At 39.2% G+C, this 22,563-nt stretch overlaps 1 protein-coding gene across 2 annotated transcripts in view; it reads left to right on the top strand.

Annotated features, from left to right (window-relative positions):
* The window catches only part of prkg1l (protein kinase cGMP-dependent 1, like), a 34,300-nt gene continuing 11,737 nt past the window's right edge, over positions 1-22,563 (top strand). The window contains exons 1-9 of one of the 2 annotated variants that reach the window (XM_082188713.1): positions 1-188; positions 430-618; positions 6,516-6,633; positions 6,730-6,896; positions 11,421-11,534; positions 17,994-18,099; positions 19,604-19,667; positions 19,923-20,000; positions 20,343-20,437. In XM_082188713.1, coding sequence (XP_082044839.1) covers positions 435-618; positions 6,516-6,633; positions 6,730-6,896; positions 11,421-11,534; positions 17,994-18,099; positions 19,604-19,667; positions 19,923-20,000; positions 20,343-20,437 — 926 coding nt within the window. In that variant the 5' untranslated portion in view covers positions 1-188; positions 430-434. Of the gene's footprint in view, positions 189-422; positions 619-6,515; positions 6,634-6,729; positions 6,897-11,420; positions 11,535-17,993; positions 18,100-19,603; positions 19,668-19,922; positions 20,001-20,342; positions 20,438-22,563 lie in introns of those variants that run through there. The other variant, XM_082188714.1, reaches the window with a different exon arrangement.

The following is a 22,563-nucleotide window of genomic DNA, read 5'->3' as shown; positions in this document are numbered from 1 at the left end:
CACACACACACACACACACACACTCACACGCACTCATATCACCGCCAGTGCTGTGAAGACATGATTCAAACATTCACACTCTGGATTTCTCAAGTAAGCTATTCCACAAGCTGACCAGCTGTAAGTCCTGAGGGAAAATCGCCTTCGCCGTCTTTGTAATTCCCATGTTCCTCGATCGCATTATTCAGGTAAATGTCTTCTTCTGCTATACTATATTTAAACAAATTAAAAATAGGCTAAATTTGGTTTTGTTGTAGCTTCTTATGGCTTATTATGCAGCGCTGTTTGCACCTTAATAGGCTATTACAGTCGTCGAGCTTTAAAGACTTAAAATATAGCAGAGCAACTTGAGTTTTTACTACCATTACTTTATTTGGATTGTTCAGTTATTTCACTCCACAGTCCCAGTCTATCTCCATATATATATAGGGCTCATGGGCACTCTCAGAGATCTTCAGTTCGCACTTCAGTTGAAGATTGAGGAGTTACGGCAAAGAGATGCTCTTATCGACGAGCTGGAGCTTGAACTGGACGCTAAAGATGATCTGATACGACGCCTGCAGGGGGAGCTCGACCGTCTGCGCCTTTCCGCTCCAGGCATCTCAGCTGCCACTGCTGGTACTGAAAGACTTTTTATTTTTTAAATGTCTTATAAGCCAAAGGCTAAGTCAGAAATACATTTTAAATTTCTCAGATAAAAAAATTTGTTTTTATATAAAAACGTATTATTAAAAACAATAATAAACATTATAAATAATAATAATACAAAATATATAATAAAAAAAAATCTGTGTTAAAATGTGGCTGATGCAAATTAAACTGTTTTCACACTCAGACGCCACACCCATTTTCACATGCAATGAAAAATCGAGAAGCAAAGGGGACACTGACATCGACAGACAAAACAAAGCAGGTTATGTTTATATGAAACAGAGTCTCAGCTTTCAAATTCTGTCAATTTTATTACAAAATTCAAACAATAAAAACCGTTTTGGCGCTCAAGCGGGACGTGAACCGATCACCTCTTCCTCTTTACTACTTGTTAATAGTAAATTAACACGAATGAACATCAGAAGGTATGTTGAAAGATACAGTGCAACTTAAAGAAATGTATCGTATCTCAAGTAATCGCTAAATCAGGGTTTCAACCGTGGAAAGAGGTCAATAATACAGCTTGTAAACACAATGTTACATTTACCTCAGAAAAGCCATTTGATAACCATAGGATGTTATCTAGAAAAAATAAATAGAGGAGTATTTTGCTAAATATATGCACTGTATTACGTATTTATTATATTTTGAATCATATAATTTAAAATATTATAACGCTATTATTATAAAAAAGCATATTAAAGACCCCCTGTGGTGAAAATCAAGTCTGTCTGTCTATGTGGTGTTTTTAATATGCTTTAAGACAAACCATGAGCAAATTCATAATTCAACACTATTAAGTATCTTCACCTTAAAACTGCAGTGAACCAAAGACATTCTCAAAAGTCTCAAGATAAGCCAGGTTATCCCGGTGTATTTTACTGTTGGTATGAACAACCGTGTACATTTAGCAATATAGCGGGTGAATTATGTATATGATGTATATTTCGATGTTATGATGAACTATGCCTTTCTCCACTGATATTCTGAGTTGTTTAAAGCGTTTACCTAAGGCTGGTTTTTAGAAGGCGCTCTTTGACTCGGAGATGGCGAACGGGAACTTGGTTTGTGTAACATTAGCATCACATTATTAGCTTGATAACATAGTCAAGCAAAAGGCTAATCATATCAATAACCGTTATGTGTCGGTGTTGTAGAGAGCGATACATTAAACACATTTCCATTTCTGATACATCGACTTGTAGACGAGCCTGCATAATTCACTCTTCCACTTCTTCTGAATCAGTTTTTTGTTCAAACATATACAGTATGGCTGAATTAAATTCAGTGTGCAGCGTTTACTACAGTAAAGTTGACCGAGTGTATCTCTGAGCTGGTGTGAGTGAGTGGAGGCGTTGCTAATATAAGGGTTTAGAGTTACATACAAGCTATTTTAAGGCATTAATTAAAAAAATTCTCAGGAAAAAACGTTTAAATATGTAATTGTGGTGATTAACGATGAGTTTTAAGAGGTACAATTATCGACTAAAGGGGGACTTTAATGTTAACAGCATTACTTGAGAGATTTTTTCCTTAATTGAGAAAAATTAACATTAAGCTACCTTATATTTATTCAAAGGAATCGATACGGAATCAAAACACAAGCTTATTCATTTAAATCGCACTAATAAAAACAGTAGCCAGTTAGTGTACAGTGTAAACATTGTGACATGTTGTCTCTAAATTTAATGAAATTCTGTTTAGTTACCAAATAATCAACTAATAGCAGGCATCACTGCTCACTACTAAGGGGAGTGAAGCTATCTTTACATCCACCTTGTATGAAAATTTTGTGATATCACATAAAAAATGTGTGCTGGAAACGGCAAGATGCACATAATATTAAAAGAATGCGTTTAAAAACTTGTGGAGCTTTTTTTTTTTTTTTACCCGATAAGAAAACATGCGCATAAACCACAATACATTTACCAAATTACTCATTATTGATGCGCAACAAAAAAACCTCATGTGACTTTTCCTCAACAGAGGATGTGATTGGATAACTGGACTAACCAGGGAACCCGTTTTATTGCACAGCATATCAAATTTTGTTTTTTTCACTCTGAAATGTCTGAGCCAAAGCCTGTCATCAAAGTGGCTGGGTATAATTACCTGCCAGTCCCAGAAGCGTCTCACACGATTGCACTCCCAAACACCAGGTATCCGCCTCAGAACGCAAGATAACATGACAGTGTTTACTGGCTTTCGTCTGCAGATATGGGGAGAAATTTCAAGTGTAATGCCAGTATTTCCTGACCTTTGTCTAATTGACAGGTTTTATTTTTTCCTATCTCTCGCTTTTAATTAAATCAAATACACTGCTGAACAATAACCACTAATTTGTATTCTGTAATATTATTTCTTATATGACAATTTTATGACTGTTTATGTACTACAAACACTTTGAGTCATCATGGATTTTATACAATGCAAAAAAAAATATTTGCTATCACAGAATTAGGCAGAAAACATGTTTTATAGTTTATATATTGTAATAAACACTGCGTTCAACTTCATCAACTGGGCGAGGGAGTTTATTTGGACAGACCCTCGACCCCTCGATTTTGACAGAGGGAGTGAGTCTACTCAATATGTACTCTTCAGGCAGATCCATAGACCACAATGCAACATGATTGCGATGTCACTGTCAGGGTTATGTTCTGTTTTGTCTTCGTTTTCATGATGTTCAGTTGCTGTTTTCCTTTGACCCAGTTTTCCCATGTGTTTTATTTGATTCATCCTATTGACCTGTCCCTCATTAATTAATTCGTTAGCTCTTTTGTTTGCCCTGTGTATTTAAGCCCTCAGTTTCTGTTAATTCTTTGTCCTGGATTGTTTCATGTCAATGTGTACGTGGTTGTGTTTCCTCTGAGTTGTTCTTCTATTTATTATTTTGATTCATGGATTAAAGAAGAACTATTTTGCATATCTCCTTCATCGGTTGTTTAATTACAGCCATCCACCGTGACAGGATCCAGGACCTACAAAGACTCAGTGCATGGATCTGGCTGACAGAAGAAGACAGGCTGAGGACAATCTTCTGTACACCATCTGTCAAACGGTCGACCTCTAGAGCGTTATGTGGAGGAGTTTTTGGAATATTCCCATCTGGTGAGCAGGAGCGATTCTACGCTCAATGCCTGCCTTTGGATGGGACTGGATGATGATTTATTTTAAATTCTTGCTCCCGGTGAATGTTATACACCCTTAGTTCAGTGGTTCTCAAACCTGTCCTGGAGTACCACCAGCCTTGCACATTTTGTATGTCTCCCTATATCTGACACACCCATTTCATGTCTAGCAGTCTCTACTGATGAGCTCATGAGTTGAATCAGGTGTGATAGATGAGGGAGACATCCAAAATGAGCAGGGCTGGTGGTACTCCAGGACAGGTTTGAGAACCACTGCCCTATTTGATTATATTAATTATGTCCTCTGGCTAAATGGTTCGGATTTCATGGTGTCATCATTTCATGATGAAGTTAAAGGACAATACAAACCCTCATCCAGTCCCATCCCGAGAGCGTTTGGGTGCTCCAGCTCACCCCGAACTTGCGACTAAATCCTCCACATCCCTCAACATCGGAACCATCTCATTCATTCCTCCAGTCTTCCCTCGAGCCCGGAAGATGGTTTCGAACAGCGTTGACCTGGTAGCAAAAGTCCTGCGTTTATTCCCATCCAGGTGGCTCTGAAGAAATCTTCCCCTCTCTGGTCCCCACATCTAGAGTCCCCTCCTAAGTCCATTCCAGTGGGGGAAATTCTCGAGTCAGTTCTGGAGACTGAAATTCCATAGTCCTCTCCAGTGGGAGATATCAGTGAGTCCGTTCCAGTGAAAGAAATTCCCGAGTCTGTTCCAGTCAGTGAATTTCCAGAGTTTGCTCTAGAAAGTGAAGTCCCTGAGCCTGCTCTCGACAGGGAAATTCCAGAGCGTAGTCCAGAGAGTGATGCACTGTCCATCATGGCTCTGTCATTATGTGTCTGGGCCACACATATCCACTCCGCCTGCTCCCGCTCCTCTGTAGTACGTCCGGATTACATTCATACTACACGCATTCATACTATATAGAACGTACTTTTTTTAGTGGTCGTGTAGTAATACTTATTCAAAATAAGTACCTACACAAGACAGTAAGAGACTTTGGACACAGCCCTAGTCTGCTACCTATGGCTATATAAGGGAAATCCTGTAAAAGTCGTAAGTTATTACTTCTACGTGCTCATTTTGAAGTTTCTGGGAGAGAGCGTCCTCTGGCTTCCAGTATGAATGAAACATACTTTACATGAGAGTTTAGCGCTCCATAATGTTCACATCACTTCAGTTTGGATAATTAAACATCAGGTCATGCATAGACTATCTCGTCTCTTTGAATTTGAATCTTGCCCAAAGAAAAGAAAACACACTTGCCCAAAGAAAAGTACAGTGGACAAATTTGCGTTTGATTGAAAGTGCAGGGGGCATGTCATATTCTACGCTCCTATTGCATGCTTAGCAATATATTTTTTAATCATTTAATTAGCTATTTTTTGCTGTCATAATCTTTCATCAAAATGCCAGAAACTTACCCCTGTGATATGACTCACTTTACCTTCTAGCATATGAAAGGCCACAACTTACTTTCTTATGTGGATAATAAAAGATATTTTGAATTTTATTTGACCATATATTTGAAGTCAGTGAGTTCCAATATTTTTTGTTTGCCAACATTCTTCAAAATATCTTTTATATTCCACACATTGTTTTTTTAGTTTTTTTACAATCTCTTCTGGGAATGGATGGTGTGAACTTCTCTGCCCTGTTTCCACCTGGTGTTAAGATGCATTTTCAGTGCTCCGATCACAAGTGGTCAGCCGAGACGTACTGTTTCCACCTATTAAAATGCATGTCTTCTGTGACCACTTCTGATTGAATTTCTTTGTGACACTTCCCTCTTATTTTGTCACTCTACATCACTTTCTAGGTAGCAAGGTTTTATAGTACAAACACACTGAACAAACCCAGGTTACGTGGAATACGTGTGATCAGAAAGGAAGCAACTGAAAAGGATAAAGGAAGCAACTGAAAAGGATAAAGAAAGCAGCTGCAATTTCGTTTGTAATCCATGCGTTTTGCTACAATGCAGCAAAGTTTGAATTGCATAATGTTTTGGTGCGCTTTCTTACAGCACGTCCCACAATGATTATGTATTAGGTCAGAAGGCGAAGCGTAGGTGGCCTTTTGTTAAATACAAAAGCAATTCGGTTGAATGTGTTTTCAAATAGCTCTGGAAATGGTGGAAAGTGGACAAGCTCAAAATGTTTTATGCCCCGTTTACACCTGTATTTAGCGACGTCAACCTGCTATCAGATAAATGACAATGCATCAGGGCCTTTGTTTTCATTTGCATTGGTGGTTGCTGAATCACTTTGTATTTGCATATAGATAAACTTTGTGAATTAGCAGCTCAACATTGTCACTCCCGTTGAAGCCCCTCCACACTACCAGTGACTGTTTTTTGATAGGTTACATAGCGATGTAATGGTTGGTCCTTAGGAGACTTTCCTAATTCTGGTTTCCCTAGTAATAGTTATGAACATTACTGTGGCTAAGTTGTCAATCCATATGGCCATGTCTCATCTAAGAGTGCAAACACTGGACTGTATGGTTCCACACACATACACACATTTTTATAACATAAAGTCAAGAACGAAAGAAGAATACATCAGTGCAACCATAATAGTCTGTGAAAAAGCAAACATTTTTATATGCAGTATACATCAACACACTGCTCAGAGTTCAGATGTAATTACCCAGTCTTTTTTGTATCTTATAAAAACATCTTATTACCGGTATTCATCTTTACTCTCTTTTCATTTGCATTTAGGTCAACAACGTGCTGCTTCCCTGAGAGTGAGGAGAAAAGCTCTGGTTACAGATTCAGTAACCATGGAGCCAAAACTAGTCTTACAAAACCCGCCAATCAGTCATAGCAAGAGTGAAGAGTAAGAACCCTCCTAAAATTTCAACACATACTCATGTCTCCTAGTGCTAGATTTCCCCAGTGTAACTTTTTGTCTATCTATCTTTATTTCTTTCAGGTCAAAGAGGCTGATAGAATCGGCTTTAGCAGAAAATGAGTACATGAAATATCTAGACAGGGATCAGATGCTGTGTTTGGTGGATTCTGCCTATCCCATCACGCTCAAACAGGGTGTGTGTTTTGTCCAGGAAGGGGATAATGGAACCCAGGCATACATTGTTGAAGGTGAGGAAGAGTGTAAGAATGCAAGAGTTGTTCTCACCTCATAATCCCTCTCAGAATGGTACATGTTTTCTTTGGACTCATACTGCATGTTGATTTGTGAGCATGTCTGAACATTCACAGATCCCAGTGCTTACACGGTTATCTTATAACCTATTACTCAAAAGTCACTCATTATTAGCCGAGGTCTAGTCATGCCTCCAGGCATATTCTGAATTATTTATTTCTTTATGGATTGCAGTGAGATGTGCTTATGTTATGGTACTGTTCATCTTTTTCTTTAAGCTCCTAGTTACCCTTCATCGCTCTTACCAAAGCGACTTTACAAATATAATAATCACTTTGGCCACAGCCTGACTATTAAGGGGGTCGCAAACCGGACAAGAAGTGCAGCGCCGCATCGCGTCTGGGACAACTCGAGGTATCGCACACCGAACAGTACTTTCTCAGTTTATGCCCAGCAATATTGTTTTGTTTAAGGACATAATAAAATTAAGATAATGTCTATACTATGTTATGATTGTACTGTACAATTATAAATACAATTGTGTCTGAGTCTGCAGTCTGAACACTTTCCCTCAGGGCATACGTTAACTGAATTAATTGAGAATCTCACCTGAAAATCCGATAATATCAGCAATTTTCATCCACACAGCTGATTTCTGTAAGTGAATGTATCTTGCATCACAGGGTGAAGTCAGTATGTATATTAACGACGATTTGAGACAAATATTATGAAAATTTTATATAAAACTATGTAAATAGCATTCTGTGGTGCGGCAGGATTTTGAACAGGGTCCTGAGCTGTAGCTGGGCGCCACAGACAGACACCGAATGGCAAATTTTAAAGACGTGGAGCGGTACGACGCGCTCGTCCGGTGTGCGACCCCCTTTTAACTTTTAGTAAAGTTAAATATTTCCTTCTCCAGCAATAACAGACTCCCTGCAAAAGCTGATATATGTGACAATACTGTAATGAAATACTGTACACTGCACAAATGGTTAAAAACAGATTCAAATGGTCAGGGACCTTGTTTAATTTAACCGTTCATAAGCCTGGTGTCACCGTTTCTCCCTGCCTTGTTTGTCATCATGGTCACTGATTTGATTTTGTCATTGTGTTCAGGTGTGTGTCATTATCTCCCCTACTTAATGTGTTTTGGTCGGGTCTCGTCTCTGTGTAGTTGTGTTTTGGATGTTCCTTGTTGGAATTAAAGCCTGTCTACCTTCTTCATCATCTTCGTGTTATTCATGTGTTGAGTCTCTCCCACACAACCTGTGACAGAAGACCTGACTCAAAACGTGCCTCTGCACGTTTTTTCGCGTTGGCCTCAACACTGCCACTCGAGCGCAGTTGTCCGGGGAACCTCATTGAGGGAGCTGTTAGCTGGTGTCCTGCGGATCATCCTTCCCCATTGATGATGTCACCAGCCCCACTCCAAACCCAGTGTCCAGCCAGGATCCATCGGTTAGAAGAAAACAGTTTGAGCCCACCGCAGACGTCAAGCCCTTCTCCGCCGCAAGCCCAATCCATCGGGGGGTGTGCGAGCTCAACATCGCAGCGGAGCCTGAGATACGCGCGTTTGACCAGGTGTGTGTGCCGGCTGCGCCATCCACTGCCGAGGGAGCCATCGTGGAATCGGAGGTTAAAGAGGAGAGCCCCATCTGGCTTTACCCTTCAGGCTGGCTCTGTCGCCGCATGTCTTCACGAAAGTCACGGAGGCGGCCATTGCTCCCATGTGCGAGCGTGGTGTTCGCATTCTCAAGTACCTCGACAACTGGCTCATTCTGGCGCAGTCGAGAGAGCAGTTATGCGAACACAGGGACATGGTGCTCAGTCACCTCATCCACCTAGGTCTTTGGGTCAACTGGGAAAAGAGCAAACTCCCTGGACTCAATCAACATGACAGCGTGCCTCACGGAAGACCACATCCAGTCAGTGTTGGACTGCATGAGCTCGCTCAGATGCAGGACAGTGGCACCACCGAAACAATTTCAGAGGCTCCTGGGGCAAATGGCATCTGCAGTCGCGGTGACGCCGCTCGGATTGCTTCATATGAGAGACGGGGCACCCTATGGCTCCCGCTTCCAGATCTCTGGAAACTCCATGTCTGGTCCCTGTACGAGACGCAGAGGTTCTAGGTGACCTACCCCAGGCGGTAGTTGACACCATCACTTCCGCCAGAGCCCCCTCTACGAGGCGCCTCTATGCGTTGAAGTGAAACCTGTTCGTTGAATGGTGTTCTTCTCACCAGGAGAACCCCTGAACTTGCTCGATCAGAGCAGTGCTTTCCTTCCTGTAAGAAGGACTGGAGCGAAGGGTTGAAAGCCTACTCCACTAGAAGTGTCGCTTCTTCCTGGGCGCTGACACACGGTGCCTCGCTGACAGATATCTGTAGAGCTGCGGGCTGGGTGGCACCTAACACGTTCACTAGGTTTTAAAGCCTATGCGTTGAACCGGTTTCTTCCCGTGTGCTCGCTTCAACCAGCCAGTAACACCGAAGTTCGCGCTCTAGTGTCGGCTTGCTTCGCCACTCCCCTCCACATGGAGCGGATACGTGCGCTTTTTGCTCCAGTCGAGTTCCCGACCTAAGCAAACCCTGTAGAGGTCCTCCACAAACTTTGGCAGTTGGACGTGGCGGAGCGTCCGACACCAGGCTTGTGTAACCTGTGCTAGAATGGGTCCCATATGTTGTGATCCCTGCGGCTATCCCATATGTGTAGTCTTCCACGATCAGCTCCCTGCAGTAAGCCTGTGTCTTTCCCTTGGCAGAGTCTGCTCTGCCGTCACTGTCCGGTGTAGTCTCCCCCTTCTCAGGCAGGAGCCACCCCAGTAACATTCCATATGTTGTACTGCCCCTACCTGCCAGTCCATATGTGTATACTCCACATGTTACATCCCTTCGGGCAGGATGTGGCTTCCGCAGCGTCCCTCTCCTCTGGAAAGGCAAGCTTTCCCAGTGTAATCCATGAGTTCCACTGTGTGGGTTATATCAGAACAACAGTTCAAACTCTCCCTGCGCAAAGCCTTCCGCCCCAGTCAGAAGGGGGTCTGAGAAGCTCGCTCAGGGCACTGGAAGTGGGAGCAACCGCAGCGTTTTCCATAGGGATCCCAATTACAACGGCACGTCGACGTAACGTCGAACGTGACCGACTGAAAAGGAACGTCTCGGTTACGTCTCAGTTACGTATGTAACCCTCGTTCCCTGAAGGATCCCGTTCCCTGAGCATCGCTGTACGGCCGCCACAATCTCGGCTCCTCAGTGTAAAACAAAAGGTGCGTGCATCCGCTTCCGAGTTTAAACCCGCGGGGTGGGGCGCGAGATGCAGATCTTGCACGCCAATGTGCATTGGCTCGTTCTGTAGATACTCGAAGATAATAGGGCTCCCTGAAGTGATCCCGATTACGTCGGCACGTCAACGTAACGTCTCCCGTTCCCTGAAGGAGGGTTACATACGTAACCGAGATGTTATTTGACATGTAGTTGCAAAGATACTTATAAAGAATATCTAAAGTGGACTATTGAAATAAAGTGTAATATGCCAATAGTGCAAAATTCTGTAACAATTGATATTTATTTGCATGTACATTTAATTTGAATGATTTTATACATGCTGCACGAAGCCAAGCTACATTCTAATTATACATATCTGTTAGTCCAACTTCATTTAAAAAAGACTTGTGCTTTATTCTGATTAAAATCAGAACAAGCAGCAAAGAGTCTTAAAGATACAGTATCAAAAATATCCTGTTTAATTCTAAAGGTTGAAGAGAAGGTGCAAAACGGTCATAAAAATAAATTGTCATTGGTGTAAGACACCTTGACTAACATTTCAATTGGACTTCAGACTATCATTTGTTCTGTTCCTTTCTCTGACTGAGGCACAGTAATTAGTATGCACCTCCCATAGCATTTGCAGGACCAGGCAGGTAGCAAGAGAAGTGAGACTGACCTGCTTCTGGGAAGATAGAGCGAGAGAAAACATTCCTGCTGGTTATGTGAGGTGGAATGAGTTTTAAAATATCAGTGTGTGTCTAAATACCCAGGTTGCAAGTAAAAAAAAAAAAAAAAGGATGGAGAGCAGGATCTATCACCATCCATTAAAGTGTTCATCAATACCTGTCCGTGAGTTGTGATAATCCCCATCCGTGATTTGTTAAGAAGTAGGGCAGTATTTGTCCTGATGTGCCAGATTGTTTTGGCTCTGGGCTTCTCCGTGCCAAATCGGTGATGGGTCAGATTCAGATCATCTGTCTATATGACAGGCATACTGTCACTCAACACCTGTCTCTCCCGGCAACCTTGAGGTGTGTGTGTGTGTGTGTGTGTGTGTGTGTGTGTGTGTGTGTGTGTGTGTGTGTGTGTGTGTGTGTGTGTGTGTGTGTGTGTGTGTGTGTGTGTGTGTGTGTGTGTGTGTGTGTGTGTGTGTGTGTGTGTGTGTGTGTGTGTGTGTGTGTGTGTGTGTGTGTGTGTGTGTGTGTGTGTGTGTGTGTGTGTGTGTGTGTGTGTGTGTGTTTGTTAACAGAGGGAAAATTGGAGGTATCCAGGGCTGGCCAGAGGCTGCACATCATTGAGCCGGGGATGATGTTTGAAGAACTGGCCCTCATTCATAACCACACCTGCTCCACTACTGTCACAGGTATTGACACATGTGTGAATACACACACACACACACACACACACACACACACACACACACACACACACACACACACACACACACACACACACACACACACACACACACACACACACACACACACACACACACACACACATTCTTGTACATCTATCTTTATGAGGACATTCATTGACACAATGCAATCTCTAGCCGCTTACCCTAACCTTACCCATCACAACTAAGTGCCGAACCCTTACTCTAAACCTACCCTTAACCTAATTATAACCTTATCCAAGTCTTGACCCTCAAACAGGCCTTTAAAGGGGTCTCAGAAAGTGAGGACCGGCCAAAATGTCCTCACTTTACTCTCTTTGTCCTCACTCCAATGGTCTAAAACTCAAACTGGTCCTAACACACACAGACACACATTCTTGTACATCTATCTTTATGAGGACATTCATTGACACAATGCAATCTCTAGCCGCTTACCCTAACCTTACCCATCACAACTAAGTGCCGAACCCTTACTCTAAACCTACCCTTAACCTAATTATAACCTTATCCAAGTCTTGACCCTCAAACAGGCCTTTAAAGGGGTCTCAGAAAGTGAGGACCGGCCAAAATGTCCTCACTTTACTCTCTTTGTCCTCACTCCAATGGTCTAAAACTCAAACTGGTCCTAACAAAGATAGTTACACACACACACACACACACACACACACACACACACACACACACACACACACACACACACACACACACACACACACACACACACACACACACACACACACACACACACACACTCTGTCACAGGTATTGACATATCTGTGACAGATTCACTCACTCACACACAGAGCTCAGAGGGCTTAATGGAGTCATTTGTCAATAAATGAGGCAGTTGTTGACATACAGTAGGAGTAAAGAGATATAAAATGACTGTTGATAGTATAGATCATATCATTTGGTTTTGGAATAATTTGATGATAAAGTTTTTAGTTCATACTGAGAAATCTGTCTTTTGATTACAGATTTTGGGGGTTTGTTCAAATCTGTTTGAGATCTCTTCTGAAACTCTTTAAAGTCAACATAAATTCAAAATGGATAATTCTTGCTGTTTAAAAAAATTATAATTATGGAATATTGCAGTATTTATTTAAATAATTTATCCATGCACATAATTATAATTATTTATTTTAATATGTGCCCTTTTAATCTTTAATCAAATAAATTCTCCCTCCTCCCTCTTGCAATGACATCTCTTCTTTTATAATGCGTTAACTGGTGTGAGGGCGGGGCAACCTGTCACTCATATGAGATCCACCAATAGCAAACCACAACCATCCAATCAATTCTCTTTGAACAAATTCAAGTCCTGCCCTACATCTGTTCTTGTTCTAAAAGCTGTTTCAAACAAATATATGTCACAATAGGGCAGAAAAGATGATCGTTTGGCCCTGTCAAGCAAAAAGATGATCCGTTTCATGTTAACTTTAAATTAGCAAAAAGACTTTAACTTTTTTAAATAACTTTAAATTAGGGCAGGACTTGAATTTGTTCAAAGAGAATTGATTGGATGGTTGTGGTTTGCTATTGGTGGATCTCATATGAGTGACAGGTTGCCCCGCCCTCACACCATTTGCATTTCTATTACTAGACTGCAAATGGTCCAAAACGCTGCTGCCAGATTCTTAACTGGGCTCCGCAAACGTGAACACATCACGCCAATTTTACGGCCGTTAAACTGGCTGCCGGTGCGCTATAGGGTTGATTTTAAAATACTGCTGTTTGTTTTTAAAACTTTACATAGTCTTGCCCCTTCATATTTATCGGAACTTTTGACAGCAAACGTGTCTGTTAGGTGTTTACGTTCCTCCAGCAGTCGAAATCTGTCCCAGCCTCATTCTAGATTGAAGTCGCGAGGTGATCGTGCTTTTGCTGTTGTGGGTCCTAGGCTGTGGAATACCCTCCCAATCTCCCTGAGAACACTGACCTCCTTACTTGAGTTTAAACACAAACTAAAGTTATATTTTCTTGAACAGGCATTTCCTTGATTTTTTTATGAGGTTTTATATTATATTATGCTTCTGTCTTTCCGTTTTCTGTGTATTTTATGTAAAGCACAGTGGTCAACGTTGGTTGTGTTTACTTGTGCTATATAAATAAAGAAAGAGAAAGAAAGAAAGAAAGAAATTAGACAGTATATGAGATTACTGAGGTTTTGGACTTATTTTTCAGGAAAAAAAGATCTGAGAAGCAGAAGAGTTGAAAAAAAGTCAATTTATTCATATTGTTGCCAAGGCGAAGCAGTAGAGATAGTAAAGATCTCATTTGAAAATGATTTTGTAGAAAATGTACTCCTAAGTTGTTCACATAATGAGTGTAGTAGTGCTACATATGTCATGTTTTCCCAGTTTAATCCCACTTGGGATGCTCTGAGTGTGCCAGGGTAATCAGAGTATTCCCACCATCCGCCATCTGAAGCTGAGATCAGGGGAATATGACATCAAAGGAAAAATCACATCAATTCTCAGCCTACAACACACCACACTAGAGTCCACAAAACATACTGCATATTGAATGGACAGATCTACATGACCCACATGGTTGTGATTTTTATGTCGATCCTTCAAGTCTTATTACACTAGTTTTCTTTGGTAATTTTGGAAAATATTACCTCTTAATTTTAATACAAAATGCAGCTGTATCATATGAATCCTGTTTCCACCTCAGAATAAAAAAATAAAAAAAAGGTAATTGTAAGAAAAAAAGTAACATTGTGAAGCACAAAGTCACTGTTACTAGAAATAAAGTCACGAATGACATAGTCACGTTTGAAACACAAAGTCACACAATTGCAAGATGTCACAGCGAATATTATTATTATTATTTTTTACATGTAAACACATTGTTTGCATGTAAAAAAAAAAAAAAAGGGTTTCTGTAGAGAAAATTTGTCATTTCTGTGTGTCTTTCTCCAACCCTGAAGAAGATATCTTTGTCAGGTAGATGAATTAATGTTCATTCTTTGAGGTGTATCCCACACAGCATGCTTTGATTTATGACTCTCTCAACACCTCTTCTCTCTCTTATTTCACATACTCTCTTGAGCCCATTCTGAGCCACAGGGATATCAGCTAGACCTATTCATTTTAATATAGCATAAAAAACAAGGAATAAGGTCTGTAAGAAAGAGAATGAGCTAAAAAGATGGATTGAAAGTGAATGGAGGATCCAATCAAGTCAGATAATTTTTTACCAGATCTATCTTTTCTTCGACAGAGAATGTCAGACTTGATTGTGTGACATTTTCATCTTTCAGTTGATGTCCTTTTCCAATTCTGTATTTCTCTTTTATTTTCTTAGACCTAGAAGTCTCTCAGTCTCTTTTCCACCCTTACACCCTATTTATTTCAAGATTCTGTTCAAGCTTTCCTCAACTCTTTTCTTCAGCTTTGTTCAGGTCTTGTGTTTGGTGACAGCCTGAAATTGCTTTCTTTTTTCTTCTCCTCTTTTTTCTTCTCTGTTTCTTTTGATCTTCGCTGTCTAGCCTGATCCCTTCTATAGGTCTAAGTAAAAGATAAACACAGTTTCCTCAATCAGGGAAGCTTGTTTCCACCACAGAATAAAACAATTTAAAAAATAATTGCGACTTTTTATCTCACAATTCTGACTTCATGTGTGATACAAACTCACAATGGCGAGAAATAAAGTCAGAACTGTGAGATATAAACACGCAACTGCGAGAAATAAAGTCAATTGTGAGAAATAAAGTAAGATTTGCGAGATAAACTCGCAATTTCGAGAAATAAAGTCAGAATTGCAAGATATAAAGTCAGAACTGCAAGATATAAACTCGCAATGGCGAGAATTAAAGTCAGAACTGCAAGATATAAACTCGCAATTTCGAGAAATAAAGTCAGAATTGCGAGTTATGTCCAATTCTTAGGGGACATTTTTTTTCTCAAAATTTTGACTATATATCACAATGCTGACTTTATAACCCACAATTGTGATTTTAAAATCACGCAATTCTGACTTCATAACTCATAATTGTGACTTCATTTCATGCAATTCTGAGATAAAAAGTCACAATTACCTTTTTTATTTTTTTTATTCTGTGGCGGAAACAAGCTTCCATATTTTCCCAAAGCCAACTATGGTCGCAAGTTCTGTCGATACCAATAGACTTCAGTGGAATTTGCAGTTGTAGTTGGCTAACGATGCTTTTGGGAAATGCACTCCAAACTGAATTGAATAAAATTGTTTTGAACAAGAAGTCAGGAACCAATGTTACAGTAGCGCAGGAAAGAGGAGAGGCGAGGCGAGGATCTAATTGCAGCAGTTTATTAACCAAACATATAAACAAAGATAATCCAAAGAGGAATGAATATGAAAATAATCCAAACAGTGACAAATAAGCGTAACATCTTTACAAACATGTGCAAAGACAACAACCATCAAAAGAAAACTGAAACACAGGGGTAGATATACACAGGATAACAAGAGGACTAACAAGTAACAGGTGTGGGAAATGAATCACTATGGAGACTAACAAGGAAACAAATGCTGAATTCAGAACTGCATTCTAGCATACCACTCACACTACTTTTACCATATCTTTCTAAGACAGAAGTAGTAAGAGTAGTATGCTAGTACCCAGCAATCAATAGCCATCATTTCACCATCTAGGTTAACTATAGACCCGACATAGTCCGGCAACGAGTAACCCACTTCTAAGCAAAATAACCTTGAATTTGGTTACATGTCGTTTTTGACAAAATAACTTGCGAGATGTATGATATTCCATCATGTAAGCAAAGTCAACAGGGATTACAAGCTGTTTGGTTTTGTTTCTTTGACATGTTATCTAATCGATGACTAGTCTATTCTTGGGCTATGGTTAGACGTCTATTACATTTTCACTGACAGCCCAAATTTTGCCTTGTTTTTGCCTAGACGTCAGAGGTGTGTTTGGACGGCTATAAGATGCTTTTTAAAATGCAAAATTGCTTGCTGGGTATGTGGTTCCGAATTCAGCAAAAGACAAACAGGAACTAAACAAGAAGAAGAAAAACAGCAGGACAAAAGGAACAGAACATGCAGTTCAAAATAAAAGTCCTAGAACATGAAACACAGGGGAAATTGTGGCATTGAACTAAGAGTGACAGAGACATGCACTTTACTGATAAAATCCATAAATTATAACTCCACTGCTATTATTATTATTTGGATTCTAATGTTTGGAGTCAAATAGAAGTCAATCATAAACCTTCACAAATAGCTAGTAATGTAAAATCTAATGGAGATTGTTGCTTTACTCTGTAATGGTTTCTATAATTTAAATGGATTCAGCAATCGCATTTCACTGTCTCACAGTCATATCTGTGTTTGTGATGTTTATTGCAGGTCAGTGCTGTATTTTTGGGTTCAATGATTTTTCTCTAATTCTCAGCTATTCCACAGACATCCTGCAGAGAAAAGGACAGCGATAAGAGAGAGGTAGACAGAGGTATCAGGAGAGAGCAGAGGAGACAGATTGCAGTATTTCTCTTCCTAATGGCGGCAAAGTCAATTAATCTGTGACATTACTAATTCAAGGGGGTCTCAGGAACAGGAAGTGATGGAGAATGAATTGGGGGTGAACTCTATTTTCAGCTGATCCCTCTTTTTTTTTTTTAAATGGAACTTTGTAGGAGCAGGTCAGCACAAGGTTCATTAAGAATTCACTTGCGCTTTATTAATAAACATAATGTAAATTTGTCAATGCTAAACTTGCAATAGTGTATGTTTTTCCAGTGGCAGATACTGATGTCTAGAGAGCATAAGGCCATTATAATGGTGATATACCTAAACTATAAAAACAACAAAATGCACACAAAATGTATTAAATTATTAACCCTGGTTCTGTATAATATTTACTCAAAAATAACAAAAATATTTTTTAATCAATCAACAAGGTATATTCTTTTTTATATTTTTTAGGTTAAATAACACTCTTGTTGTTCTGCCTGGCCAACTAGTTACTGACAAATTAATATCAGTTGACCAAATGTGTGTGTGTGTGTGTGTGTGTGTGTGTGTGTGTGTGTGTGTGTGTGTGTGTGTGTGTGTGTGTGTGTGTGTGTGTGTGTGTGTGTGTGTGTGTGTGTGTGTGTGTGTGTGTGTGTGTGTGTGTGTGTGTGTGTGTGTGTGTGTGTCTGTCTGTGTCTGTGTCTCACAGGGGGCTTTAGACAATAACCGAGTGATTTTCACAATTTTCCTGGCAACTTCATATAATACCAATAGCCAGTCCATGCTGGTCTGGTTTTTCTGCAAGGATCTCAAACTTGTTTTTCGAATGCAGGTCGTACCATCCATATAAATTTATTTGTCTGTCTTTACATGTCTATCCACCACAGGTAAACTGTCTGCTTTGATCCCCGTCAGTCCACAGAATGCTTGAGATTCAGTGTGAATGTGTGTTTGTGTCTGCAGCTCTTGTGCACAGCAGACTGTGGGTGATGGAGGGTCAAGTGTTTCACAGGGTCATGCAGAGAAGAAGCCTCATCACTATCACTCAGTCTCTGCAATTCCTGCGCAGGTAAATGCCACGATCAACATTTTCATATAGATGTTTAAAAGATTTTACACTTTTGTGTTCTTGAGTAGACTTTAAAGTCCCCGTCTAGTCATTAATTGTATCTTTGATCACCAAAATGACATATTTTAAAGTGTCCTTGAAAAAAAAAATACTTTATGCCTTAAAATAGCTTGAATGTAAATTTACACCCTTGCCTAATTTAGTATACGCGGTTCTATGAATATGCAAATGAGCCCCGCCTCCACTCACTCACACCGGCTCAGAGATCCACTCGTTGACGATCACACGTTGATCTGATTGGATACAAGGTAGTTTGTGACGTCAGAAACACCAGCGATTTCAAACTGTGTTTTTGAGACTGTCTTTGTTTCACTGCAGTTTTAAGGAGAAAATACTCAGTAATGCTGTCGACTTATGAATTTGCACATGGTTTGCCTTAAAGCATATTAAAAACACCATAAAGACATATATACAACATTAAATATATTCAGATTATTGATCCACAGATATAGGTTTTTCATAGGCTGATTCTTGTACTCAGTGTTCATCTTAAATATTTGGTCATATCCTTGCAAATATCCAGTCGCTATTTATCCTTTATAACCCCAAAGCAACACATTATTTCACTCCACAGTAAATGTAGACACACACAAAAAATATATAAATAAATAAATATATATATATATATATATATATATATATATATATATATATATATACACTGTATATATATATACATACACACATACACACACACACACACACACACACACACACACACACACACTATGGAAGCTTGTTTTTGCCTCAATTCTGATCACACAATTCTGAGACAAAATAATAAAAATTGAGACAAAATAATTGCACAATTGTGAGTGTATATCTCACAATTCAGACTTCTTGCAAATGTGAGATATACACTTGAAAAAAAGTCACAATATTTTAAATATATATTTATATGAAATGTTTTTGGGTTTAATGTTTGTGGCTTGTCGAAAAATGGCTAAAAACTGTTAAAACCACATTATTCACAGTTATTATTCTTTAGCTTTGTGCGAACAGCACTATTTGATCAAAGTACAGTCAAAAGGTCAAAGTACAGTAGGAATGAGACAAAGTGCAGTTAATAACCAATTCCGCATTTTTCAAAATTGCATAAAACATGATTAAGACAGCGAAAACGTGATATGTTAATTTGAATAAAAGCAACAGTTAGGTTGAATTTGTTTTTATTTATTTAGATAGTTAGTTCTTTTTTATTACAAACTATGTATCATGTTAATCTTATGCATAGTAACTCATGAGAACAAATGACACTATTTCAAGGCCTTGGCCCATCTGCATTTATTTTTGATTTCATTTTTATGTGTATTAAGAATGTTTTTCATATCTCCACTTTGTTAGTTTACTGAAAAGCCTTAATTTAGTAAGGCAGTTCAAATGTAATTTCCCCTGGCAAACGTACACAAGTTCTGAGTTTCCTGACTCTCATTCTCTCTCCTAGTGTCCCGCTGCTCTGTGTGTTACCGGACGAGGTTCTCATTAAAGTGTCTGATGCACTGGAGGAGGTGTGTATGACAGATCATAACTATCATAATTCACTGCTGTACCTGACAAACATCTGAGGACTAAACCTTGAACTTGAAGTTCAAAGCGATTCATATTACCAGTATTCTCTGAATAATATGATATACCTTGATCAAATCCACTTTTTAGTGTTTGTACCAATCAACCACAACTTAGATATAAAAACTATACTTTCACTATATTTGTTACATGGTTTTTATTTTTTTTCTGTATATTTACATACATCTTCTTCTTAGTCTCATTACAGTGATGGTGATTATATAATTCAAAATGGAAGTCCAGAAGATAAATTCTTCATTTTTAGTCAAGGCCAGGTGAGATATCTATCTATCTATCTATCTATCTATCTATCTATCTATCTATCTATCTATCTATCTATCTATCTATCTATCTATCTATCTATCTATCTATCTATCTATCTATCTATCTATCTATCTATCTATCTATCTATCTATCTGTCTGTCTATCTGTCTATCTGTCTGTCTGTCTGTCTGTCTGTCTGTCTGTCTGTCTATCGGCACAGCAGAGGAGTGATATGAAACAAGCATGATGTGAGAATCAGTTGTCAAAAATATTTATTTCAGGGTGTTGTATCATACATTTAGAGATAAATGTGATGTGATAGCATATAACAATATGCATGCTTTTATTCTTAGGTGAAAGTATTAGAGAAACAATCAGCCACTGAGGAGAGTATGATGGTGTGTGTGCTCACCAGAGGGGATTGTTTTGGAGACCGATCTCTACGAGGGTAAGAGTCCATCCTCACCAGCAGGGGGCAGCACTCTTTACACTGCAGATTAACACCCATTCTGATAACAGTTTACTCAGTCGCTCTGGTGCATTTCTCAGATCACAACTAAAATTCTCAAACCTACTTGTTCAACCTCCACATCATCTAGTCACTTGTGCACATCATAAAATCAATTTCTCATTCTTTTGAACAAATTGCAAATGCTTTGGTACACTCATGCAATTTATTATGTGCAAATGTCTGCTGTCTCCTACGTTATCAATTGCTTATGTCATGTTGATCAAAATATAGTGTTGAATAGTCTTACCCCTCAAAACATCTGTCAAGCAGATTTTCTATACATTTCTATTAGACTTTTTTTGTAAATATGTCCTGAATTGATTCATTGCGGAGGTGAATTTCGAATTTCACTAATGAAGGGAAATGTAAAGGGCTTGATCAACCAATGATCAACCAGTTCTCTAAAATAGCTCTGAGGTGCATCTCATGAAGCTTCATTTAGCAAGCATATAGACAGAGCACAACACAGGGTAACACATTCTGACAGTGGAGGAACAACAAGGAAACAAACAGGGTCAATGGATGCGGAGGCAAAACAGTGGAAACGGTAGAAGATTGTAGACATGTTTCTGATGAAATAAAGGCCTTTATTGTGGACCATGTTCTCAATCATGACCTTATGGCAGATGTGGGTGAAAAGGTACAGCCGAATGTTGCGATAACATTGTGTCCTCAATCATTCAAACATTTGTAGAAAGAACAGGTTCATTATGTAATCAGACAGTGTTCACTATACATATACTGTAGACTTACTGTAATGCTGTATTACATTACATTGGTCCACTTGCATTTTACATTATACAGTAAATATACTTTGTAGAGACATAATGTAACACACACACACACACACACACACACACACACACACACACACACACATATATGTGTGTCTTGTCTTTTTCTTTATTTCGCAATGACATTGTAAAGACCAACAGTAAAAGTGAATCCTGTCAAGTCTCGTCCAGTATAGAGTAATGTGTAAATTTGTACTGTTGAAATGTATATATGTTAAACAGATAAAGTGCAGTCTTGTGTGTTTTCAATAATTGTCATCAAAAACGTAGCCATTGTTTACGTCTGAAAATACTGACAAAGTACACTATATTGACAACATGACTAAGCATTTTGACTATCTTGTTTGTGAACAATCACACAAGGACTTTCTGATGGCACTGATGTGTTCATTGACATAAATACTTACTTTTAAAGGATGAACTAAGGATTTTGAGCAAGTTACAGGCTTTTGCAGGTCATCCAATCTGTAGTGCTGTTTGTAGGAATTGTTTTGAGAAATACATTTGCTAATCTTAAGGATGATTTAAGAAAAGTACCAAAGCGACTGAGAAAAACTGTAACACAAGAAGTATGATTATCATATGTTTGTTGTCAAATGTTTTACGTAGACCTGAGAAATTCACAACAGCCACCTATATTAACACAAATATTGCATATATCATTTTAAAAGCACTTCTGTAATGTGTTGTAGGTTGTGTACCATTGTTTTAACTTGCCCAGAAGGTCTAAATACAGTTTTTCTCGATTGCCTTAACACAGTTCTAGGAACAACTCACCATTTTCTCAAATCTTCACACACAATTTAAAAAACTCACAGCCAACCGTACAAACAGCTGACTTCTGAATCCCGATTCAAAGTTTGCCCTCAGACAACACACACACACACACACACACACACACACACACACACACACACACACACACACACACACACACACACACACACACACACACACACACACACACACACACACACACACACACACACACACACACACACACACACACACACACACACACACACACTCTGTCACACTGGAAGGATTCATTCAAAACACTGCTACCAAATGCTTTACAGAAGGTTTTCAGATAAATAATTAGGAACATTGTGAAATCACAGCTCTGATCACAGACTGATAACTCTTTCAGGGAGAACCCTGACTAAAGAAATGCAAAACAATACTGTAATAAATACCTCTTACATAAGTGATGCTGTTTGGGACAAAAACCTGACCTTTGAAATGTCACACTGACAAAACATGTAGAGA

This window comes from Leuciscus leuciscus (assembly GCF_965113295.1).
Source record: "Leuciscus leuciscus genome assembly, chromosome: 13".
NCBI lineage: Eukaryota > Metazoa > Chordata > Actinopteri > Cypriniformes > Leuciscidae > Leuciscus > Leuciscus leuciscus.
Note: the sequence above shows the minus strand (reverse complement) of the source record. Positions and strands in the feature narration are given on the sequence as shown.